The sequence below is a fragment of the Eutrigla gurnardus genome (assembly GCF_963514095.1).
Source record: "Eutrigla gurnardus genome assembly, chromosome: 23".
Lineage (NCBI taxonomy): Eukaryota > Metazoa > Chordata > Actinopteri > Perciformes > Triglidae > Eutrigla > Eutrigla gurnardus.
Genome location: NC_139934.1, coordinates 311388 through 331121, shown reverse-complemented (window position 1 = coordinate 331121; position 19734 = coordinate 311388). Strand labels below are relative to the sequence as shown.

General features: G+C 45.5%; 1 protein-coding gene across 5 annotated transcripts in view; it reads right to left on the bottom strand.

Moving 5' to 3' along the window:
- The window catches only part of clcn5b (chloride channel, voltage-sensitive 5b), a 28895-nt gene extending 9549 nt beyond the window's left edge, over nt 1–19346 (bottom strand). Inside the window, exons 1-15 of one of the 5 annotated variants that reach the window (XM_084003544.1) lie at nt 18956–19346; nt 18782–18892; nt 18642–18707; nt 18461–18549; nt 18221–18326; nt 18042–18147; nt 16217–17960; nt 15970–16116; nt 4788–4954; nt 4494–4593; nt 3503–3690; nt 3306–3428; nt 1224–1430; nt 752–832; nt 48–282 (exon numbers count right to left, since the gene is read on the bottom strand). In XM_084003544.1, the coding sequence (XP_083859670.1) occupies nt 48–282; nt 752–832; nt 1224–1430; nt 3306–3428; nt 3503–3690; nt 4494–4593; nt 4788–4954; nt 15970–16116; nt 16217–16265 (1297 nt within the window). In that variant the 5' untranslated portion in view covers nt 16266–17960; nt 18042–18147; nt 18221–18326; ... (2 more) ...; nt 18782–18892; nt 18956–19346. Of the gene's footprint in view, nt 1–47; nt 283–751; nt 833–1223; nt 1431–3305; nt 3429–3502; nt 3691–4493; nt 4594–4787; nt 4955–7557; nt 7673–15969; nt 16117–16216; nt 17961–18041; nt 18148–18220; nt 18327–18460; nt 18550–18641 lie in introns of those variants that run through there. The other 4 variants (XM_084003543.1, XM_084003542.1, XM_084003541.1 and 1 more) reach the window with 4 other exon arrangements.
- Nucleotides 19347–19734: the final 388 nt, after the last annotated feature.

Below are 19734 nucleotides of genomic sequence, written 5' to 3'. Positions count from 1 at the left end.
GGACTAGGGTTGGGGAGAGCAAAGTGGCTTTCATTTCTGCCACTCACGTCTCCTGCACCAGGCAATGTTGGCCCTGATGAACAGCGCCCCCCAGAGGCCCCCGAAGATCCCCAGCAGGATGAAGGGCCCCAGCTCCACCAGGTGCCACGGGGCGTGAAACTCCACGTAGAACAGCACCAGGCGGCTGTTTCCGAAGGGGTTGATGGAGCGCAGGGTGAAGGCGGCGACCAGGGCGGCGAAGAAAGAACGCCACAGGGTCTTCAGAGGGAAGTAGTAACTCACCTGGAGGGGAACAGAGCATTTACATTATTGTAGTATCCTTTTCCATCACCGCTTCATGAAAACCATCCTGTGGAGTATCTCTCCAGCATAATAAATCAACCATCGAGTGTTTTTACTTTAGCCCTCCCTGCAGCTGAACGTGGCCTCGGTGAGAAGTATCCCAGAAAACCTCCCCGCTGTGTTCTGCTGCCGACCGACTACCAAGCCGCTGACACACATTCGTGTTTCCCCAAACGGGAAACATCTGTTCACAGCTCATCATCATCATGTCCCACCCGCTGCGGTGCCCATGATGGTCGGTGTCCAGCCGGGAGTCACCGATTAGAGGAGGAAGGGGGAAGGAAACCTCCCTCTGATCCCCCTGTAGTTAAATCCATTCTGCCTCAAGAGGGCGCTGTAACTTTGGTGACGGGTTATCCTCCCGACAGATGCGTGGCTGGTTAAATCAGCGTCAGGAAACGCCACTCACCTCCTCCAGGCTGAAGAGGACTCCTCCGATGGGAGCGCCGAAGGCCACGGACACGCCCACGGCCGCCGCCGCCGACAGCACCTACAAAAATAAACATGAGACGAAAGCGTTTCTTCTCAATGACCAGATGTCTGCGGCTGATTTATGAGATCTAGATTAACAGTCACTAACACGACGGTTCCTGAGTTAAAAGTTCAAATACAAACACATGGCATTTTAAATCTATTCTGGTGAAGTAGATCCCATCTAATATCTGAAGTGAGAATTATTAGATCCTGGATGCTGGAATCAAAGCATTCCACAACTCAACGTGTACAACCTACAAAGCATTTCTGAGAGTGTATGATTAACATGCATATTTACTACTTTGTTTCCTTTCAGCTTTAGTTGCATGTGTTTTTAACCCTTGGTGTATGAAACACACAGAGCTCATGTTAACCCTCCCTACAGCAGTAGAAGCCCGGCTGCCCACCTCGCGCCGCTTGGCCTCGTTCTTGCGGTACTTGGTGAACAGATGACACAATATGTTGGCGCAGCAGCAGGCCACGTGCACCAGGGGGCCCTCCTTCCCCAAGCTGAGCCCAGAGGACACCGCCAACACCAGGGTGATGGTCTTGATGATCAGGGTCCACTTCCCCAGGTAGCCACGGATGATGAACCCGCTCAGGATGGTTTTGATCTGAGAGAGAGAGACAGAGACACAGAGACAGAGAGAGAGACAGAGACAGACAGAGAAAGATAGAGACAGAGAGACACAGAGAGAGAGACACAGAGAGATAGAGAGACACAGAGACAGAGACAGAGACAGACAGAGACAGAGACAGAGAGACACAGAGAGAGAGACAGAGACAGACAGAGAAAGATAGAGACAGAGAGACAGAGAGAGAGAGACACAGAGAGATAGAGAGACACAGAGACAGAGACAGACAGAGACAGAGAGAGAGACAGAGAGACACAGAGAGAGAGACAGAGAGATAGAGAGACACAGAGACACAGAGAGAGAGACAGAGATAGAGAGACACAGAGACACAGAGAGAGAGAGAGAGACAGAGACAGACAGAGAAAGATAGAGACAGAGAGACACAGAGACACAGAGAGAGAGACAGAGATAGAGAGACACAGAGACACAGAGACAGAGAGAGAGACAGAGACAGACAGAGAAAGATAGAGACAGAGAGACACAGAGAGAGAGACACAGAGACAGACAGAGAGAGACACAGAGACAGAGAGAGAGACACAGAGACAGAGAGAGAGACAGAGACAGACAGAGAAAGATAGAGACAGAGAGACACAGAGAGAGAGACACAGAGAGAGACACAGAGAGAGACACAGAGAGACAGAGAGAGACAGACACAGAGAGAGACAGAGAGAGAGAGAGACACAGAGAGAGACAGACAGAGAGACACAGAGACAGACAGAGAGAGAGACACAGAGAGACACAGACAGACAGAGAGAGAGACACAGAGAGACACAGAGAGAGAGATTGTGTTAAAAAAAGACGATTAGAGACTATCAGCAGGAATCCCATTTTAAAATAATGTGAAATGAGATTGTTTTCATAAGTGTTTTATAGCGCATCACGTTCACGATTCAAACTAAAGAAGGATATACGTCATACTGGTATCACGAGGACACTGATCTGGATTGAAATCCGGTTCATTATCACGGCCTCGAGATCAAAGAACCCTTTATTTGGACATATATGGACTATATTTTGTCTTCAATGCTTAGAATATCGCGACTATCCAAAGACTCGACATCAGACTTAAGGAAATATTTACAGGTAAGCACCAGGCTGGAATAACCGACGGTTTAGTCCATTTGAGTTCAACTTGCATAATTACTGCTATTACCATGAAAAAAGGAAACAATGAACCCACCGCCGCCAGACCCCTGGTATAACTTAACGAGCTGCATTGACCATATCAACTCTTTATTCCTTTTAATCTCAACGGAGCTCAATGAGTCCTTTTATGGAATAAATGAAAAGGACCCTCCCAACCGGGTTATGTGAGGGAGGGATCCGTTACAAACCAAGAGAACGTCAGAGTGTACACGGTGATGGAGGGGAAGGAGCCTGCTGACCCCCGACTGACCTTTTGGGTGAAGAGACGTTAAATTAAGGATGCTCCACCAAAGAGGGAGAGCTGTGTTTATGTGCTTCGTTCCGTGTAGACATGAAACGGGAGAATCTGATTGGATATTGTTTTGGTTCGGCCTTTCACCACTTGTATTTCATGAGTGGAAGCTTTTCATTTCCTCGGGAATACAGAGAACAGAGCCGAAGGACTCTAATTCATCTTTTGTGCTGTTGATGTAAATATATCTAAATAAATGTATACTGTGAAGCAGACGAGTACAAGGACTACATGTTCTGAAGGGACAGACGAGTACAAGGACTCATCTACAACATGTTTATAGTGTTAAACTAATCAAATCACTATCCAAACACTCCACTGAGTAAAAACCAAACATCTGTTCCTGCAGCTAGGATTACACCAGGAAACAATGTCAAACATGGTTCATATGCTGACTCATGGTTTCCAGGTCTTACCTCCGGTATTCCCGAGCCGCATGCGTACGGAGCGAAGGCCCGGACCAGCGAGACGGCCAGCAGAGCGAAGAGCAGAGCCCAGACGATGTACATCAGGTAGTTCACGATGTAGGCAAACGCACCCTGAGGGACACATGTGGTGTTAGCCGGGGTCATGACAGCGTCCGACCAGCAGGTGGAACCAAAGCACTCATCACCTCCGACGTCCCCGTTATGAGCTCGGCCCAGCTCTGCCACTGAGGACAGCGGTCCCTCTCCTGGAACGTGGTCTCGTTGGAGGTCCAGCAGCAGTGCTCGTGGTTGAACCAGAACCCCACCAGACAGATGCCCTCCTTCATGTCCGTCAGCCAGTGGGCCGCGATGTCGATGCCCCCGGCCAGGGCACCTGGGGGGAGAGGGAGGGGGGGAGGGAAGGGGAGAGATAGAGAGGGGTGAGATAGAGAGGAGAGAGAGAGGGGTGAGATAGAGAGGGGTGAGACATTTGTGAGGAGGCTTATTTCCACAGGTTAGTTCTGCCATCCATCATGACGTCTTGTGCATCCCTGTGCTCTGCAGCTGGACTGCAAAAATAATATACCATATACATAATAATAATATTAATAATACATAACATACAACATATATGTACTCTAAATATGTCTGCATTAGTCCGAGTCTCTACAGCTGCTGTCCGTCACCACACGGGTTTAACTGGAGGAAAGATGAACAGGAAGGCACTGCCACCTTGTGGTCATAAAGATGACTACGTTAATATGCCCATAACTAAACACTATATTCTCTGCTGTCTACAGAATGTACTATACTGATGATGAGAGGAAGAGGAAGATGCAGCTACCATGATCCCATTCTGCATTTGGGGTTAGAAAGATGCTGCTCTGAAGCATCAGCTTTCTGAATATGAAACACCAATAAGACATCTATGCTTTCATACTTCTTAGGGTTAGGGTTAATATTAATTAATTATAATATTAATATTGCATGTTTCACTGCAGTAAACAAAAGGTGCACCGTGAATAGTGCAGTCACTGTGCTGTGAATCTATTATTCATATATATATATAAGTTATTTCCTGAAGAAACTTCCAAACACACAAATGAGGTGAAGGGACTTGGTTTCCGGCGGACCCTAAAGCATGCGGTTTGTGAGCTGCATAAAGAGAACCGGACCACGACGGCACGGAGACCCTACCTGACATGAGGCCCACCAGGAGCATCAGCAGCCAGCCGGAGAAGGCGTCACTGATGCTGTGCAGCAGAGCCACAGTCGACTGTCTGCTCTTATTGGTGATCTGGGTGGACACGGAGGACAGACCATTATCCTACAGTACATTACAGCTTACACTCTCACGCTGGTGGTCAAAGCACTTTACTCAATTAGCTGTGTAGGAAAACCATCTCCTCTCCCGTGAATCTGTGTGGCTCTGCGGAGCTATGAATACGAGCGAGGCGTGAAGAAGAAAGGTGTGGCGGTGATGCCTTCTACCTCCCGGTGTCTGTCGCGGTCCTTGCTCTTCTCCCGGACCCAGTCGATGGTGTTGAAGTCCTCGTAGGTGCCCAGTCCGGGCAGCGGGTCCTCCAGCGGGTCCACCAGTTTGCCGGGGCCGGTGCCGTTCATACCGGCCGCTCTGCCGCTGTGCTCCTCGTAGCCTCCTGGGGAGCCAAGGAGACAGAAATGTTCTTGCTTCATAACTTCATGCATTTCCTACCATTGTTCTCCACCATGTTTGCATTTTGCTGTCATTTAAATATTTTGTTTTTGACTTGCATGTTTGCTTTTTGTGGTCAGAAGTTTAAACCCAAAAAGACAAGCATGAGAACTCAGAGAAGAGAGATACAGCAGTGAAGTCTTTTAAATCTGCTAAACGGGTTTCATTGATGTCGACGTAACATCTACAACCTGCACAATCACAGCCGAGAGCACAGCTGGAGGGATTCTCTGCAAGACAGAAGGTAAAAAAAATAAACAGGATCTTTGGATCTCGTGTCCTTCCATTCGTGTTTCTAAGTATTTTATTTTGGGTTTCTGCGTTTGTATTTGTCCACCATCTCATGTAAAGTGTTTTTGAGTATCCAAAAAGTGCTATGCAAGTCCTTATTATTATTATTATTATTATTATTAAAATACTGAAGTGTTGGGTGTAATGAGTAATTTCACTTTATTTTAAGCCTCAGCAGCAGCATGGCTATACATGTTAATGCTGAGGGTGGAGCGAGAGCAAATGTCTCGCACTTATTCAACTGGAAACTGTTTTTTAAGCATGAATTTCATCTGCAAATTGAATTCTGTGATGGTGCTTGATGCAAGATCACACTGGGCTCTGAAACACTAGGAGACCATCCTCTGGAGACTACGAATTAGAGGTAGCTGTCAAGATATCCTGCTCCGTGTAGAATGGAGACATGGATCTGACTTCATCAACTTCAGGCCTCGCTGATGTCCAACACAAAGCTCAATCTATATCCTCACCATGCCCAATAGCGTATCTTAAAGTTGCTGCAGTTAAAAAGCTCGTAGTTGGATCTCGGGATCGAGCTGACGGTCCGCTGCGAGGCGAGCTACCGTCTGTCCCAGCCCCTGAGTGTTCAAAGCAGGCCCGGTCGCCTGAATACCGCAGCTAGGAATAATGGAATAGGACTCCGGTTCTATTTTGTGGGTTTTCTCTCTGAACTGGGGCCATGATTAAGAGGGACGGCCGGGGGCATTCGTATTGTGCCGCTAGAGGTGAAATTCTTGGACCGGCGCAAGACGGACGAAAGCGAAAGCATTTGCCAAGAATGTTTTCATTAATCAAGAACGAAAGTCGGAGGTTCGAAGACGATCAGATACCGTCGTAGTTCCGACCATAAACCATGCCAACTAGCGATCCGGCGGCGTTATTCCCATGACCCGCCGGGCAGCGTCCGGGAAACCAAAGTCTTTGGTGAAATAAATGAAAATGAAATAAACGTTTTTCCTTCTTTTTTGAATCAACCTTCCGCGCCTCCCCTCAAATTATTTGGCGCCCCCCAGGGGAGGCGCGCCTCACAGTTTGGGAACCTCTGCTCTACCCAAACACCGGCTTTCTTCCAAAGCTGGAGGTCAGCGATCAGCCGTGCTCACGAGGATGTGGCAGCGCGTCGGCTACAGTACGGACAGCCACCATGACCAGAACAGGAAATCAAAAACACATGGAGATGGTGCTTCCCGTCTGACGACGTGGAGAGTGAGACAGGGGATTTACACGCATTAATCAGTGACATCATCTCATATTGGTGACTTTGTTTTCAGAAAGAGACCACGTTGAGGATGCCTTCACATTCCATGTTTTAATGCTCAGCAAACAGCAGCCATGTTTCTAACAACAATGGCATGCATTCAAACAAGAGGAGCATTTAGAAAGCCCAGCTGACAAGTCAGACCGGTTTAAAACATCAAGAATGTTGGTCTCTCTCTCCCTCCACCAACAGACAGACAGACACCTGTCGCACTCGGCTGAATGAAATAGCAACGTGTCTTCTTTAAAAAGTAAGAAGCAAGCTGGAAGTACATGCTGGTCACTTTCTGCTTGAACTGGCAAAACAAGTAAACAAGGTGTCGTAACTGGGAGACGTTTTAACACTTAGAGATATTTCTGTACGTTTGAAGACCAAACATAAAAAGCAGTACCAGCTCCTTAAGAATTTAACTTCTGAAGACCTTTATGTATGTATAGGTTTATCAATCTGTCTCAGTCGTGTGCTGGTTCACTGGAGCAGCTGGGTTTGAGGTGCCTTGCTCACAGGCTCACCGGTGCGGAAACACGTCAGCGCCTCACCATCTCCACGGCGACGGGAGTCAGCTGGTGGTCATGAAAAGCTCAGATGTAACTAGATGCCGGTGTTGGCGAGCGCTCTAACAACCACCACGCTTTGTTTTACTTCCTTTAAATGGAAGTCTGGAAAAGGCGAGTACAGGAATGTGTCATTTTAAAAAATGACGAGGGGGACAAACGTGACACAAGACTTAAGCCATGACAGAGATATAAAGATCCACTCCTCTGTATAAAAGCAAAGACACAGCTGTACACACACACCAAGCACAAACAAAACCCCCATGCAGGCTGCAGCACAGAAACATTAACCAAGAGGCGCCTGATTGGTGGTAAATGGATGTTACTGGTTAAACTCCACCGTGTTAAAGGTTAAAGAGCGGTTTTCTGCTAATCATTTAAGACTGCCACCAGGAGCAGAGTGCAGACTCATCAAGACAACACAAAGATCAGACCCAACGTCACCATTTTCAAACTGAACGTCCGGGTCCAGCCGTGTAGTCCACAACTCCCAGTGCATCTCTCTGCTTTCATGGGCCGCTGCAACACAAACTGGTCCAAGCAGTCGGCGTCAACAACTCAAACTGGAATCCTCCTTCGAGGAAGTGGACTCCCACAGAGCACTTCCTCATTGGACAGAGAGCTCGGGGAAGGACGATTGGCTAATGTGTCTGGGAAGTCGATGGTGGGGTTTTGCTGGGAACCGTAGGTCCTGAGGAGTTTGTGAGCCGCTGAGGATGGGCTGAGGTGGATCCCTGCGTAGAAGAGGAGGTTGTGTTTGTAAGGTCGTCACCTTTCCAATCCCTGCGGGACCCCCGAAAGTCATGGGGAACAGAGGAGGACGTTTGTGACGCACACAGTAAATTTACTTTCAACTCCTTTTAAGCATCAAAATAAAGTTTGTTATATAAAAAAGTGACATAAAGTTCACAAAATGATCCCAGACTTAACCACCGACCCCACTGTGACCTTTTAGTGACGTGTTTACTTACTTCCTGTCACACAAAAGGAGAAAGGCATCAGTACGCTGTATTTAACGGAGATAGGGCTCAGTCACATTCTTCTGTGACTGAACATCGACGGGTTCACACTGCCACTATTTTAACCCCTGATGGCTTCACATTTATTCTTCTAGACACAAACGGAAACGTTCTGCAAAAAGGAAGTCATAGTGAGATATTTCAGCAACTGTTACGTTTCCAGGGGGGAAATTGTTTGTGGTCATCAACCAACAAAACAAAAGGATTGGTTCGGATTAAAAAGCCTATGAAATAAACAGCATAAGAATGAACATGAGGTCTCCTGGGTGAAAGTCCTGTATGTTTTTGATCTGTCAACAGCCTCAAACTCCTCCCTCTGCAGACTTGTCATCGCAAACAACAAAATCCGTCTCCATGGAAACTGAATTCCCACTGCTGGCAACGGGCTGCTGATCTGGGCCGGGATGATCCCCGTCCTTCTCCAAAGAGTCGTGCCAGACAGATTTCAACATACGAAGAACAAAAACTGATCCAGTGTCAGTGCTTCCCAGAAAATGGGTCAGCAACACTGGAGCTCCCCGCAAAACATGCTGAGCTCAGCACTCGCTGTGTTTATGTTTGTGTCCTGAGGGGGACTGAAGAGTGTATAGGCTTACATATTCAGAGAACACACACACGTTCTCTGGAAAACGTTCATGTCCAGGACTGTCATTACTTTGACAAGCACGTGTTTTCTAATCATATTTACTGGAGGAGGCGGAGGAAATTTAATAAAGAAGGAATGTGCTCCTCTGTGGTCCACTCAATTAGTTTTTCATGTCCAGAAGATAAAATGTGGATACGATGCCAATGTCCTGCTGAAGAACTACAGAGACCAGCGACCAGAAATCTTCTGAAGAACTTCTATCAAGTCTGGATGTGAACCACAACGGTCCACGCAGCCCAAACCCAGACCTTCAATGCAGTAAAATAAAAACCCACCTGGGATTTCATCACCAATCAGGATTAAAAAAATACTAATCCCAAAATATCACAACGAGTGACTTCAAAAACTCCCAATCATAATAAATAGGGATGCACCGAATAATCGGCAACCGAATATATTCGGCCGAAAATGGCAAAAAAAGCCACATTCGGCCTTCGGTGGAATGAGTTAAAAGCAAGGCCGAATAGTGGCGTGTGACGCAATGACGCAATTTTTTTTTTTTTGACGCGGTGACGTCGTAACCCGGCGCCTTCGGAAAAATGTCAGCAGTGTGGAGATATTTTAAAGTGTCGGAAAGTGACAAAAGAATTGCAGTTTGCAACGAATGTTCAGCCAAACTATCTCGAGGAGGTGCCTCAGCAAAGACCTTTAGCACTTCTGCTTTAATTTATCATTTAAAAGCCAAACACCCAGAAAAGCATGCCGAGTACGAGAGGGAGACGGCTGCAGCAGCAGCAGCAGCAGCTGAAAGGAGAGCTGGTCACAGCACGAGCACGAGCACGCCCACGCCCACCCCGTCCGTGGCCGACGTCTTTGAGAGGACGAAAAAGTTTGCGACTGACAGTTCCAAAGCAAACGGAATTACAAAGAAGGTAATGGAGTTTATGGCTTTGGATGATCAACCGTTTAGTGTTGTGGAGGACATTGGCTTTCGGAGACTCATGGAGCACATTGAGCCCCGTTACACGATACCGAGCAGACGGTATTTCTCTGATGTGTGCTTACCGGAGATGTATGACAGTGTTGCAGCCCGCGTCCACGAGCTCTTGGTTAAAGATAATGATGTTCACTTCAGCTTCACGACAGACATATGGAGCGCGGATGTCAGCCCCACCAGCATGCTGAGTTTAACTGCACAATGGGTAGACGCGGATTTCAAGTTACAAAAGATTGTACTTAACTCACAGGAGTTCAGAGGGTCCCATACGGCAGCAGCCATATCCAACGCATTCACCAGGATGTTTGAAATGTGGCACATAGACCGGGCTAAAGTGCACGCAGTCGTCAGTGACAATGCTCGCAACATGGCGAAGGCGATGGAAGACAGTGACCTGAGAGGCTTACGATGCATGGCCCACACTTTACAGATAGCGGTCCACGAAGGTGTGTTAAGCCAGCGCAGTATTGCGGATATCATAGCGACAGGGAGGAAAATTGTAGGTCACTTTAAGCATTCCCCTCTTGCTTATTCTCGCCTCCAGTCTATTCAAGAACAGTTCGGAATGCCACCAAAACGGTTCCAGCAAGATGTAAGTACTAGGTGGAACAGTACTTTTTATATGCTGGAGAGCCTTTTGGCACAAAAACGAGTCCTGGCTGCCTACGTAGCAGATTATGATCTGCCCGCTACATACACCTCATACCAGTGGGTGTTAATTGAGAACACACTCTCTCTTCTTGCCCCGTTTGAGCAGGTAACAAAGGAGATAAGTTCATCTAATGCATCTGCAGCAGATGTTATCCCATTACTTGCAGCACTCACGCGTCTTCTCAAGAAAGAAGCTGAAACGGACCACGGAGTCAAAACTACTAAAAGTGCACTGTTAGAAGCTGTCAACAGACGTTTTAGTCAGGCAGACTCTGAACGCTTGTTCTGCATCGCGACTGTGCTTGACCCACGATACAAGGATCACTACATTGGTGTGGAGAAAAAGCAGAGGGTAAAGGAAATGGTCCAGGCTGAATTGGACTTATTAAAGCCACTTGGAGACAGTGAAGTGACGCACAGAGAGGGCGCAGAGAGAAAAAGAACGCGCACCACAGAGGCAGCGCGTGCGCCCTCACTCTCTGACATGTTCGAAGAAATCCTCCAGGAAAACGACTCAGATTCTAGGCAGACGAGTGCAACTGCTCAACAGCTGGACTGTTACCTGTCAGAAGTCCTCATCCCCAGGAGTGACAATCCTCTAACATATTGGAGGACCAATCGAGGCCGCTTTCCTGACTTAGCACAGATGGCACGCAGGTAATACTAACAGTCAATAAGTTTTACAGCACTTTTCAAAATATAACTACAAAGTGGTTTACAGTGTTTTTTTTTATTTTGTTTGTCTTTTAAAGTGGTTTACAGTTGTAAAAAACAAAAGGTATATTTAATTAATGAAATATAAAACAACATAGGAATACTACAAAAGTGCATAAGAGAAATTGTGATGTACAGTAACATTTAAAACAATAAGCTGATGGGAAAGGGATTGGTTTATTTTCTGTATTATTTATTTTTATTGCTTGATAACAATGAACTGAACCTACAATGTTGTTTCCATTCCAAGGTACTTGTCTGCTCCATGCACCAGCACAGACAGTGAGAGGCTGTTTAGTGCTGCATCCAATGTCCTTGATGAGAGGAGGAACAGACTGACATGTGACAAAGCAGAGAAGCTACTGTTCATAAAGAAGAACCTGCCACTGTTCCTGAAGGAATAGGCTAAGTAGACTTATGCCAAAAGGACAATAGTTCATTTGTTATTTGCACTTAGGTTTTTTCAATGCACTTTAATGCATGTTTTTGTTGGAATGTCTACAGCAGGGGTCAGCATAGGTTCAATCATGGGCCAGATTTCTTAACCTTTTTTGGGGGGCTTGACATACAGGCACAGTTGTTGATGTTTTTGTCTGTATAAAACAATTTTAAGATGTCTTAGATGTCATAGCTAGTTTCCTTCTTTTTATTCTGAAGATGAAGTACTGTTATTGACAAATCTGTTCTGGCCTGGATATGTTGTGTACCTGTATAAGTGTATGAGGTTACAAGCACACACTTATTGAGATTTACTTGAGCCTTCTGTTTACATTATTAGCTATCTACTGTGGCTAAGCAGACTTTTGCCAAAAGGACAATAATTCATTTGTTGTGGGTTTATCCACTTTAATGCACTTTATTTTTTTTTTTGAATGCATGTTTTGTTTGAAGGCCTAATATAAATGAAAAACTTTGTGCTTTTTTTGAAAAGCAAAGGCTACTGGAATATTTAAAAAAATGTCAATATTCAATAAAAATTTACTTTATTTGAAAAACATGTCTAAGGCTATTTATGCAATATAAAAAGAATTGTGAAAAACCGCATTCATTATTCGGTATTCGGCCTTCGGCCAAGCGTTTAAATTTTATTCGGCTTCGGCTTCGGCCACAAATTTTCATTTCGGTGCATCCCTAATAATAAATGAAAGATTTTTGTTTTAATGTATTCATAATGAATAAATGCACGGAGACCTTATGATTTATGATCATCTTATGTGAGATTTGATCGTTTTTGTTCATGTTTATCCAGTGTCTCATACATGTAACAAAAATCCTAACAATATTTTGATTATTGTGATTTTCCAGGAGGGGAAATGGTGTGTGTGTATATATATACACAACAATTCTAGGTATGAATGGTTCTTATTTCACTCATGTCGTTGGTCAGTTTCACGGAGTCACCCCATGTGACCCGGAGAAGAAAACATTGTCGGACCCGGCGTAACCGAAGCCCTGACTCACTCCTGTCAATCATTATCTCCTGTTGGAAGGCCCTGAAGGTTCACCGCCCACGGCAACACAGGGAGGAGGTAATATCAATATGACTGGCAATAAAAACATCCCTGGCAATAACGATAATCTCCATTTCTACAACCCCTGTGTTAAAGCAATAGAAAGAGATCTAAACAGATTAAATACCCGGCAGTAAAGAAAGAGGAAAGTAAGCAAACCAACAAACATAAAAAGCCAGAAGCATATTTTACACATTCAAATATCATCTGCTAGTATTTGTACATGAAGTTGGTATAAAACACTGTTATCCTCTTCATTTTGTTTCATCATTGTGGTTTTCTCTCTCTTTATTCCTGCCTGGTGTGTGTTTTTGTGACGTTTTACCATCTCTTTCAACATTGATGAGGTTCTGAAAAGGTTTAGCTTTCCTCGAGGTTTTGGAAAGCTTTTGGAGAAAACTAGAAAACACGCACTACTTGCTTCCAAAGGCTGCAGCTCCTCAACCTCAGAGTCAACGCAGATGTTCATCTGAATATCTGAAGAGAACGGCAGGTATTAGATCTATATCACCTTGTTTCTGACACTAAACTAGTGGCAAAGCCAGACGGCCAGGATGCTCACTTTCATTCACCGTTTCTTTTGATAAATGCAAAACAGCACCATATTTGAATGGATGAAATGCCAAGAAATGAAAAGCGCCACACAAAGAACATCTTCCTTGTACATCAGCTGTTGATAGAAGCATCACAGTAACTGGATATTACTCCCAAGCCGGTATTTGGACGAGCAACGCCTCCCAGGCTCAACCTCACTCCTCTGTAAACATGGGAAGGCTAACGAGTCCCTGAGCAACAGGTTACGGGAGGATAAAACCATTACCACGGCACCGAGAATGGCTTTTTAAGAGGACCTGCTTGGCAACAAGTTTAAGTACTAGCTAACGAGCAGCTAAGGGAAGCTAACAGCACTTTCCATGGCCTCGAGAGGGGAAAAGAAAAGGAAAGTCAAATACTAAAAAGACAGGAAATTAAATGCCAACAGTCAGTGCTAATCTAAAAAGTGGGGTCTCAACCGCCTGTTTTCTGCTTGATTCACTTCCCTGCAAAATGAGAAAATAACTAATTGACATTTGTTCCACTGGTATTGCTGCAGAGCGATCATGGAGCCCACACTATCAATAAGTGCACTCCCTTGAATAAGTGTTGGGATTTCCAGTAAGTCAAACTGATTCAACAGCACAAAACAAATCACGTTGAAAAGATGAAGACAGAAGCGAGAGCCGACAGACCTCAGTGTGAAAGTGAACCACCACCAAAATAAGACTATTGAGGAACAACTGTGTTCCTTTAAAGCCCAGTAGGACGTGTAGACGTCCAGGGTACCTTCAGCAGCATGGAAGCTCTACATGACATTTATTCCACTATAGGATGGAAATATCACAACTCCAGCTTTGCCGATTCTTGTGTCACTAAAGCACATTTCCTTTTCACAAAGCGCCGTGTAATTTAAAAACATACAACGCTGTCAGTGTAAGAACAAGGCCGTTTCTTCAGCCACCCCCCAAAAAGAAAGCTGACGGAGTGGAAACACATAGCTTGACCTCAACACAAGCTTCCTCTTCCTCTTATCTCGCTCTGTTTCGACTACACGGTGCCGATGATGTCACAGTGACATCAGCAGTCGCCGGGAAGCTGATATCACTGGCCTGAAAGACACAAGTGATGTTCTTCTCTCTCTTCTTCTGTTCTTGTGTTGGTGAGGTTATGATGACATCAGCGATACAGAAGTGCTTTTGAACGTAACTCAAATTGATTTTAATGCCCCGTCTGCACAGAAAATCAGAGTCTTGGAGTGACATCAGTGAAGAAGAAGCATGGCCATATTCAAACATGCATCGTCACAAACAAACTCTCCCTTATTGGCAACAGCTGAATCAGGTTTTCCCCCCAGAATGCATTTAATTAACTGGGAGAACAGGCCTGGTTCTCCTGGTATCTTTGTGTTTAGACGGATTCATGAAGATCCAGAAATATGTCTATATGTACGGCTAACATTGGCATGAATCACACTTTATTTAGTTCATTTCTGGAAGAACGAGCTCTTCTTCAAACCTTAATCCTGGTGTTTTTAACCCTTGAATGTGCATTGTAACCACACGGTCAACCTTTATTCACCAGGCTAAAAACTCAACAGTCAACACAGTGTTGAGTGGATGATAGATTTCTAAAGGCCAACCCTGGAAGTTAAACAACAAATGTGTGCACTGGAAGATAATCTTCACAAATGAACGCCACTTTTATGATATTTGAAGCGTGTTAGTCTATAAACAAAGTCAAAACTTCAAAATTCACAAGCAGGATAATTCATGTTGCCTTTGTTTCAAGCTTGTGTCAACCACTAACACAAAATGACTCGTTCATGCAGCACTCTAGGGTTTTTAATCAGTATCAATGAGTGAGCAATAATCTTGCCTGGCTTTAAAAAAAACTTTTAAAAAAAAATGCAGAAAAACGTCCATTCTCAAGTCTTTATCACCCTGGTTTAGATGCCTGATATATGAATTTTGACATATTATAAGTCAGAATACTACACGTCACATTCACCCATTAGGAACTTCAGGAGAGATGATGACATCATGAGTAACCAGGCAGCCCTGGTGCTGAAAGGAGCCCAGCATTCATTCGGCTCCTCCCACAAACCATCGCTCACGTTAACGGCCGTTTGTCTGTTCTGGCTGTGAGGTTAAACCAAAACACACTGAATCTAGTGTGTGTGCGTTTGTGTGTGTGTGTGTGTGTGTGTGGACGTGAGAGCAGAAACGTAGTGACTGTATGCAACCACGACTCATCACCGGAATCATGTGACTGACACACACACACACACACAGTTATTATTAATGCTTACATATTCCACCATGAAAAACGCTGCTTCCCGAATACTTAAATGACGTAATAACGAGAGACCAAAAACTCTGAGGAGGCAATTTCTAGACTTCCTCTGTTGGCAAAACTCCAAACAACCTCAGCAGCCGTGTTGTTAAAAGAAGCCAAGTTTATGATGTCTGAGCTGAGCTTTAATACACAGAATACACGTGGCCTTGACAGGTCCTGGGATTTAAAACCTGATAAGGAATTATATTGCATAGCTCCGGTGGAGCATCTTAAATAGTGCTTTTTGAGGCAGTAGATAGAAGAGAGCAGGACATTAAATGATAACTAAGATAAGGAAATACAGCTGTTGTTGAAGTTGGAGGGTCAGCTCCTTGGATCTCTTGATCTTGATTCATTTGTTCGTTTTAGGGTCAGATACTCCTCATGGGGTTTAATGGCGTTTAATCTGCATGTTATGATGTTTTCCTGCACAACCAGGAGAGGATATTTCTATTCCTGTTTGTTGTACATGCTAAAGCCCAAACAGAGTGAGCACTGCGCACTCACCTGAGCAGAGAGGGGGGTCGTCGTCCGTGGTGGAGAAGTCCAGTGTGGCTCCAGCAATGTCCACCATCTCGTCGTCGTCGTCGTCAACGTCGCTGGGACGAATGAGGCTGTCGGTGCTGCACCCGGGGTTTTCCATCCCTTCAAATCCTGCACAACAACAAGAAGGGGGGGCAGAGTCCGGGTTTAGGAAAGAACAACGACAGCTGGATGTCAACCACACCGAGGGACCGCGGAGGCGCGTCGTTACCTCCGCCGCCCGCGTACTTCCGATAAGAACTGGCCCAGAAACGGAGCATCGTTTCGGCTTCTTTCCCCGCCGGCTCCCCCCCCCTCTTTAACCCCGTCTTTCGTTCAGCAAACTCCCGGTGTGTGTGACTGCGGGACACCCGCACGTCCGGTGTTCGAGATTAACTGGTGGCTGAATTAACTGGTGATATTCTTTATACTAGGCAGATGTTTGGGAGGCGTGTCCTTCTGAGGACCCCTTGTTGACTATCCAGGAAATAAACATTTGATCGCTTCTTGTCTTTATCACGTTCATGTGTCGGTGTGTTTGGAAACATTACGGTCCGCTGTAACATTATAACCGTTCGCCAGCCCGTCGGTGAGCTGCCGCTGTCAGGACTCTCCTAGCAGGACTAGCGAATGAGACAGTAGGTGACTGTCCCGATGCCTGTTCAATACACTGCTAACGTTAATAAATCTGTTGAAATGTGTTCTTGTCGTCAGTCTCATATGTTTAATCACACATGGTTAGTAAACTGCTGTCCAGACGGCCCGATAGCTGGTTCTGCTTTAACCCACCCTGCAGGAGAAGCAGTTTCCAGCCCGCTCAGAGCGGTGAGGAGACTGTGGTCAACTGTGGTCTGCTCAGATTAACCTGTGATACAACATCTGCTACCTACCTGAGCGCTCTGCTCAGCTTTCTGCTCAGCTTTCTGCTCGGTCTAGACAGAACCGCTTGGTACCATCAGACATCTGGGCTGTGGAAATATGTTGTGTGGCGACAGAAAAGAAACAAAGACATGTTTGGCGGAGTTCAACGCGGCACATGTGAACACGACTTGGCTGTCAAGTAGCGTCAAGACCCGCAGATACCAGCGCACTGACCTGTGTGGACCTGCTCTGTCATATAAACACTTCCAAATAAAACATGATGCAGCTAAATGTGAGTTTACACACTGTAGTCATGCAGCACACTGCCAGAACTACAATCAGTCATTACTGTAGCAGAAGGAGACACAATGGATCAGTAACAATTCAGAATCACTTTTATTGTCCAAGTATATGTAGACATACACTAAAAATACAAGGCAGTAGCATGTCCTTAATGTACAGAAATGTGACAGACATATCTCATCTGCCAGTTGAGGTGTGTTCCTGTCCTGTTTGAATCCAAACCAGACTGAATTAGTCTGTATGTGGAGTCTGTTCTAATGTTCTTCCAGACTGGACTATTGCAGTGTGGAATGGGATCAGCAGCTCCGGAGGCAGGTTGGACCTCCAGAAGTAGCCAACACGGGTCTGTAGCTTCCTTATAATTTTCAATCAAAGTACACACGCAGGACAAAAATAGTTAAGGTCTGCTGGGGGACTTCCAACGCAACTTGTGTGGTACCACAGACTGCATGTGGTACACTCAATCTGAAAGGGAAAGAGATAGATGTTTAAATATCGACAAACATTTATCCTGATACTAGGGTTAATTCTTAGCTGTGGGCCTGTATGTGGAGTCTGTTCTTATGTTCTTCCAGCAGTTCCAGTGCCTCCAAAAAGTGCAGACATGCAAGTTAGGTGAATTAAAGTAGACATTTTCAATATCTGTTCAATTGTGACTGTTCACCCGGTGATGTTGAGGTGACCCATCCAAAGTGCATCCCAGTCTTCCAGCCAAACTCTGGGCAGGATATGAATTAAACTTCTTACCCAGTCGTCAATGTCAGCTCCCGAGCTGAGCTCCCCACAAGCTCGGCACAGCTGGGATAGGTCATCTGTTAAGGGGGGAAAAGCCATTAATGTAGTGCAGTGCCAGTATGGACACATTTCAGTGTAGCTGGTACAATCCTGAATACCTGAATTTTCCACCAGAGCCTGTGCCATGTTAAGCCGTAGTGTCGCCACCCCCTCCTGGTCCACACGATACTGCACAGTTTCATTTAGAAGTATCTGCTCTGCAAGCTAAAGTGATAACAGGGAGTACAATTCTGAAGGGGTTCCAATTATGTCAGAACATGCATGATCAAATTGTTACCTTGCACACAAAGACTCCACATGAGGACCCATCAGTCTGTCTTGGATGCTCTATGGTCGAGCATGTCCACCTTCCTACAGCGGGTCGTTTTTTGCGAACCAGTGCCCTGCACACAGAACGATTACAGTTTGGCAAGTGTATCATGAGCCCCAAAGAGATCATTTCCAATTAAAGATCAGCTGAATGGTGAAAAGGCTTCGTGTTGCTACCTAAAGACCAGCCAGTTGGCATTTAATTCACCTTGTTACATCTTTGCAGTGATTTATGTGTTCTGCAGAGGCCCCAAATGGGTCCAGGTACAAGGACCTCATCTCCTTCAGATACATGATCTATGGAGAGGCAAACAAGATGACAGCCAAGCCTTCATACATCAGATGGTCTCATAGTTTCATCTACATCTGTTAACTTTAAGATTACTTACAATGAGTGTCCAGTGTCCACCGTGACAAACCGCTCCAGCTGCCACAGCATACTTTAAGAGGTCCAGCTTACCAAAAAAGTACATAAAAACAAACATTATGCATGTACTGTGGAGGGAAACTGACAGACAAAGAGACTCACCGATCTTAAACTGCCTGTATTTCTTCCTTGCCAGAGTGAGGTCATGAGATACGAATCGATGATGAGTGCCCCAGCTCTCTGGCCCACCATCATCAAATACGCATTTATGATCTATGAGAATAATAATTAGTCGTGACAATGTGAAAGACAAATATCAGGCCAATATAAATGTACCTCTCCCTCCAGCAGCTTTCCTGGGGCCAAGACCAGCAGATCTTCAGAGAACAATTTGTATGGGCCGATCTTGGACCACAGCGTCTTCCTCTTCCTCCCACTCCATATGTCTCTGATCACTGTAAACATAGCAATACCAGTCATTTGTGAAATTCATATTTTATATGTACTTTGTCAGGTTACTGACAAGTTTCTGCAGGATTACAGTCATCCTGTGCCTTGCTGGATGAAGGTGGTCTTGCTGGCAGGGCACTGGATGTGGTTGGCATCTCACGGTCTTGTGGACCAGCCAGAGGAGAAGGATCCAACACCTTTTTTAATTTGGCAGGGATCCTCTCCTCTGGCTGGAAGTAATGTGTCAGGAGGTCTATATTCGACATAAGTTTGGCCTTCCCCTTTTCAGAGGCCAGGACCACATTTTTCCCCTCGAGTTCCATGATCCGGTATGGACCCATCATGTCACTCTCCATCTTGCCCCCTTTCCGTTGCTCCCGTCTGATGTTCTTTTTAAGAACTACATCTCCAATTTTGAACTGGTCATCTTGGCCCCTTTCGCGCTTTCTCCTTCTCACCATTTCCTGGCTTTTTGCGATGTTGGTCCTGACCTCTCTGTACGTGTCCTGCTGCATTTTTAGTCCTTCTGGAAGCTCCTCTTTTGTGACCAGCCTTTCTACTTTCTCTTCGGTTACCTGGCACAAATCACAGTTAGTATGTAGAGGACATAGATGAGCCCCTTTTTTAAGGATGAGAACATTAGAGCAACTTACTTCATACTCCTT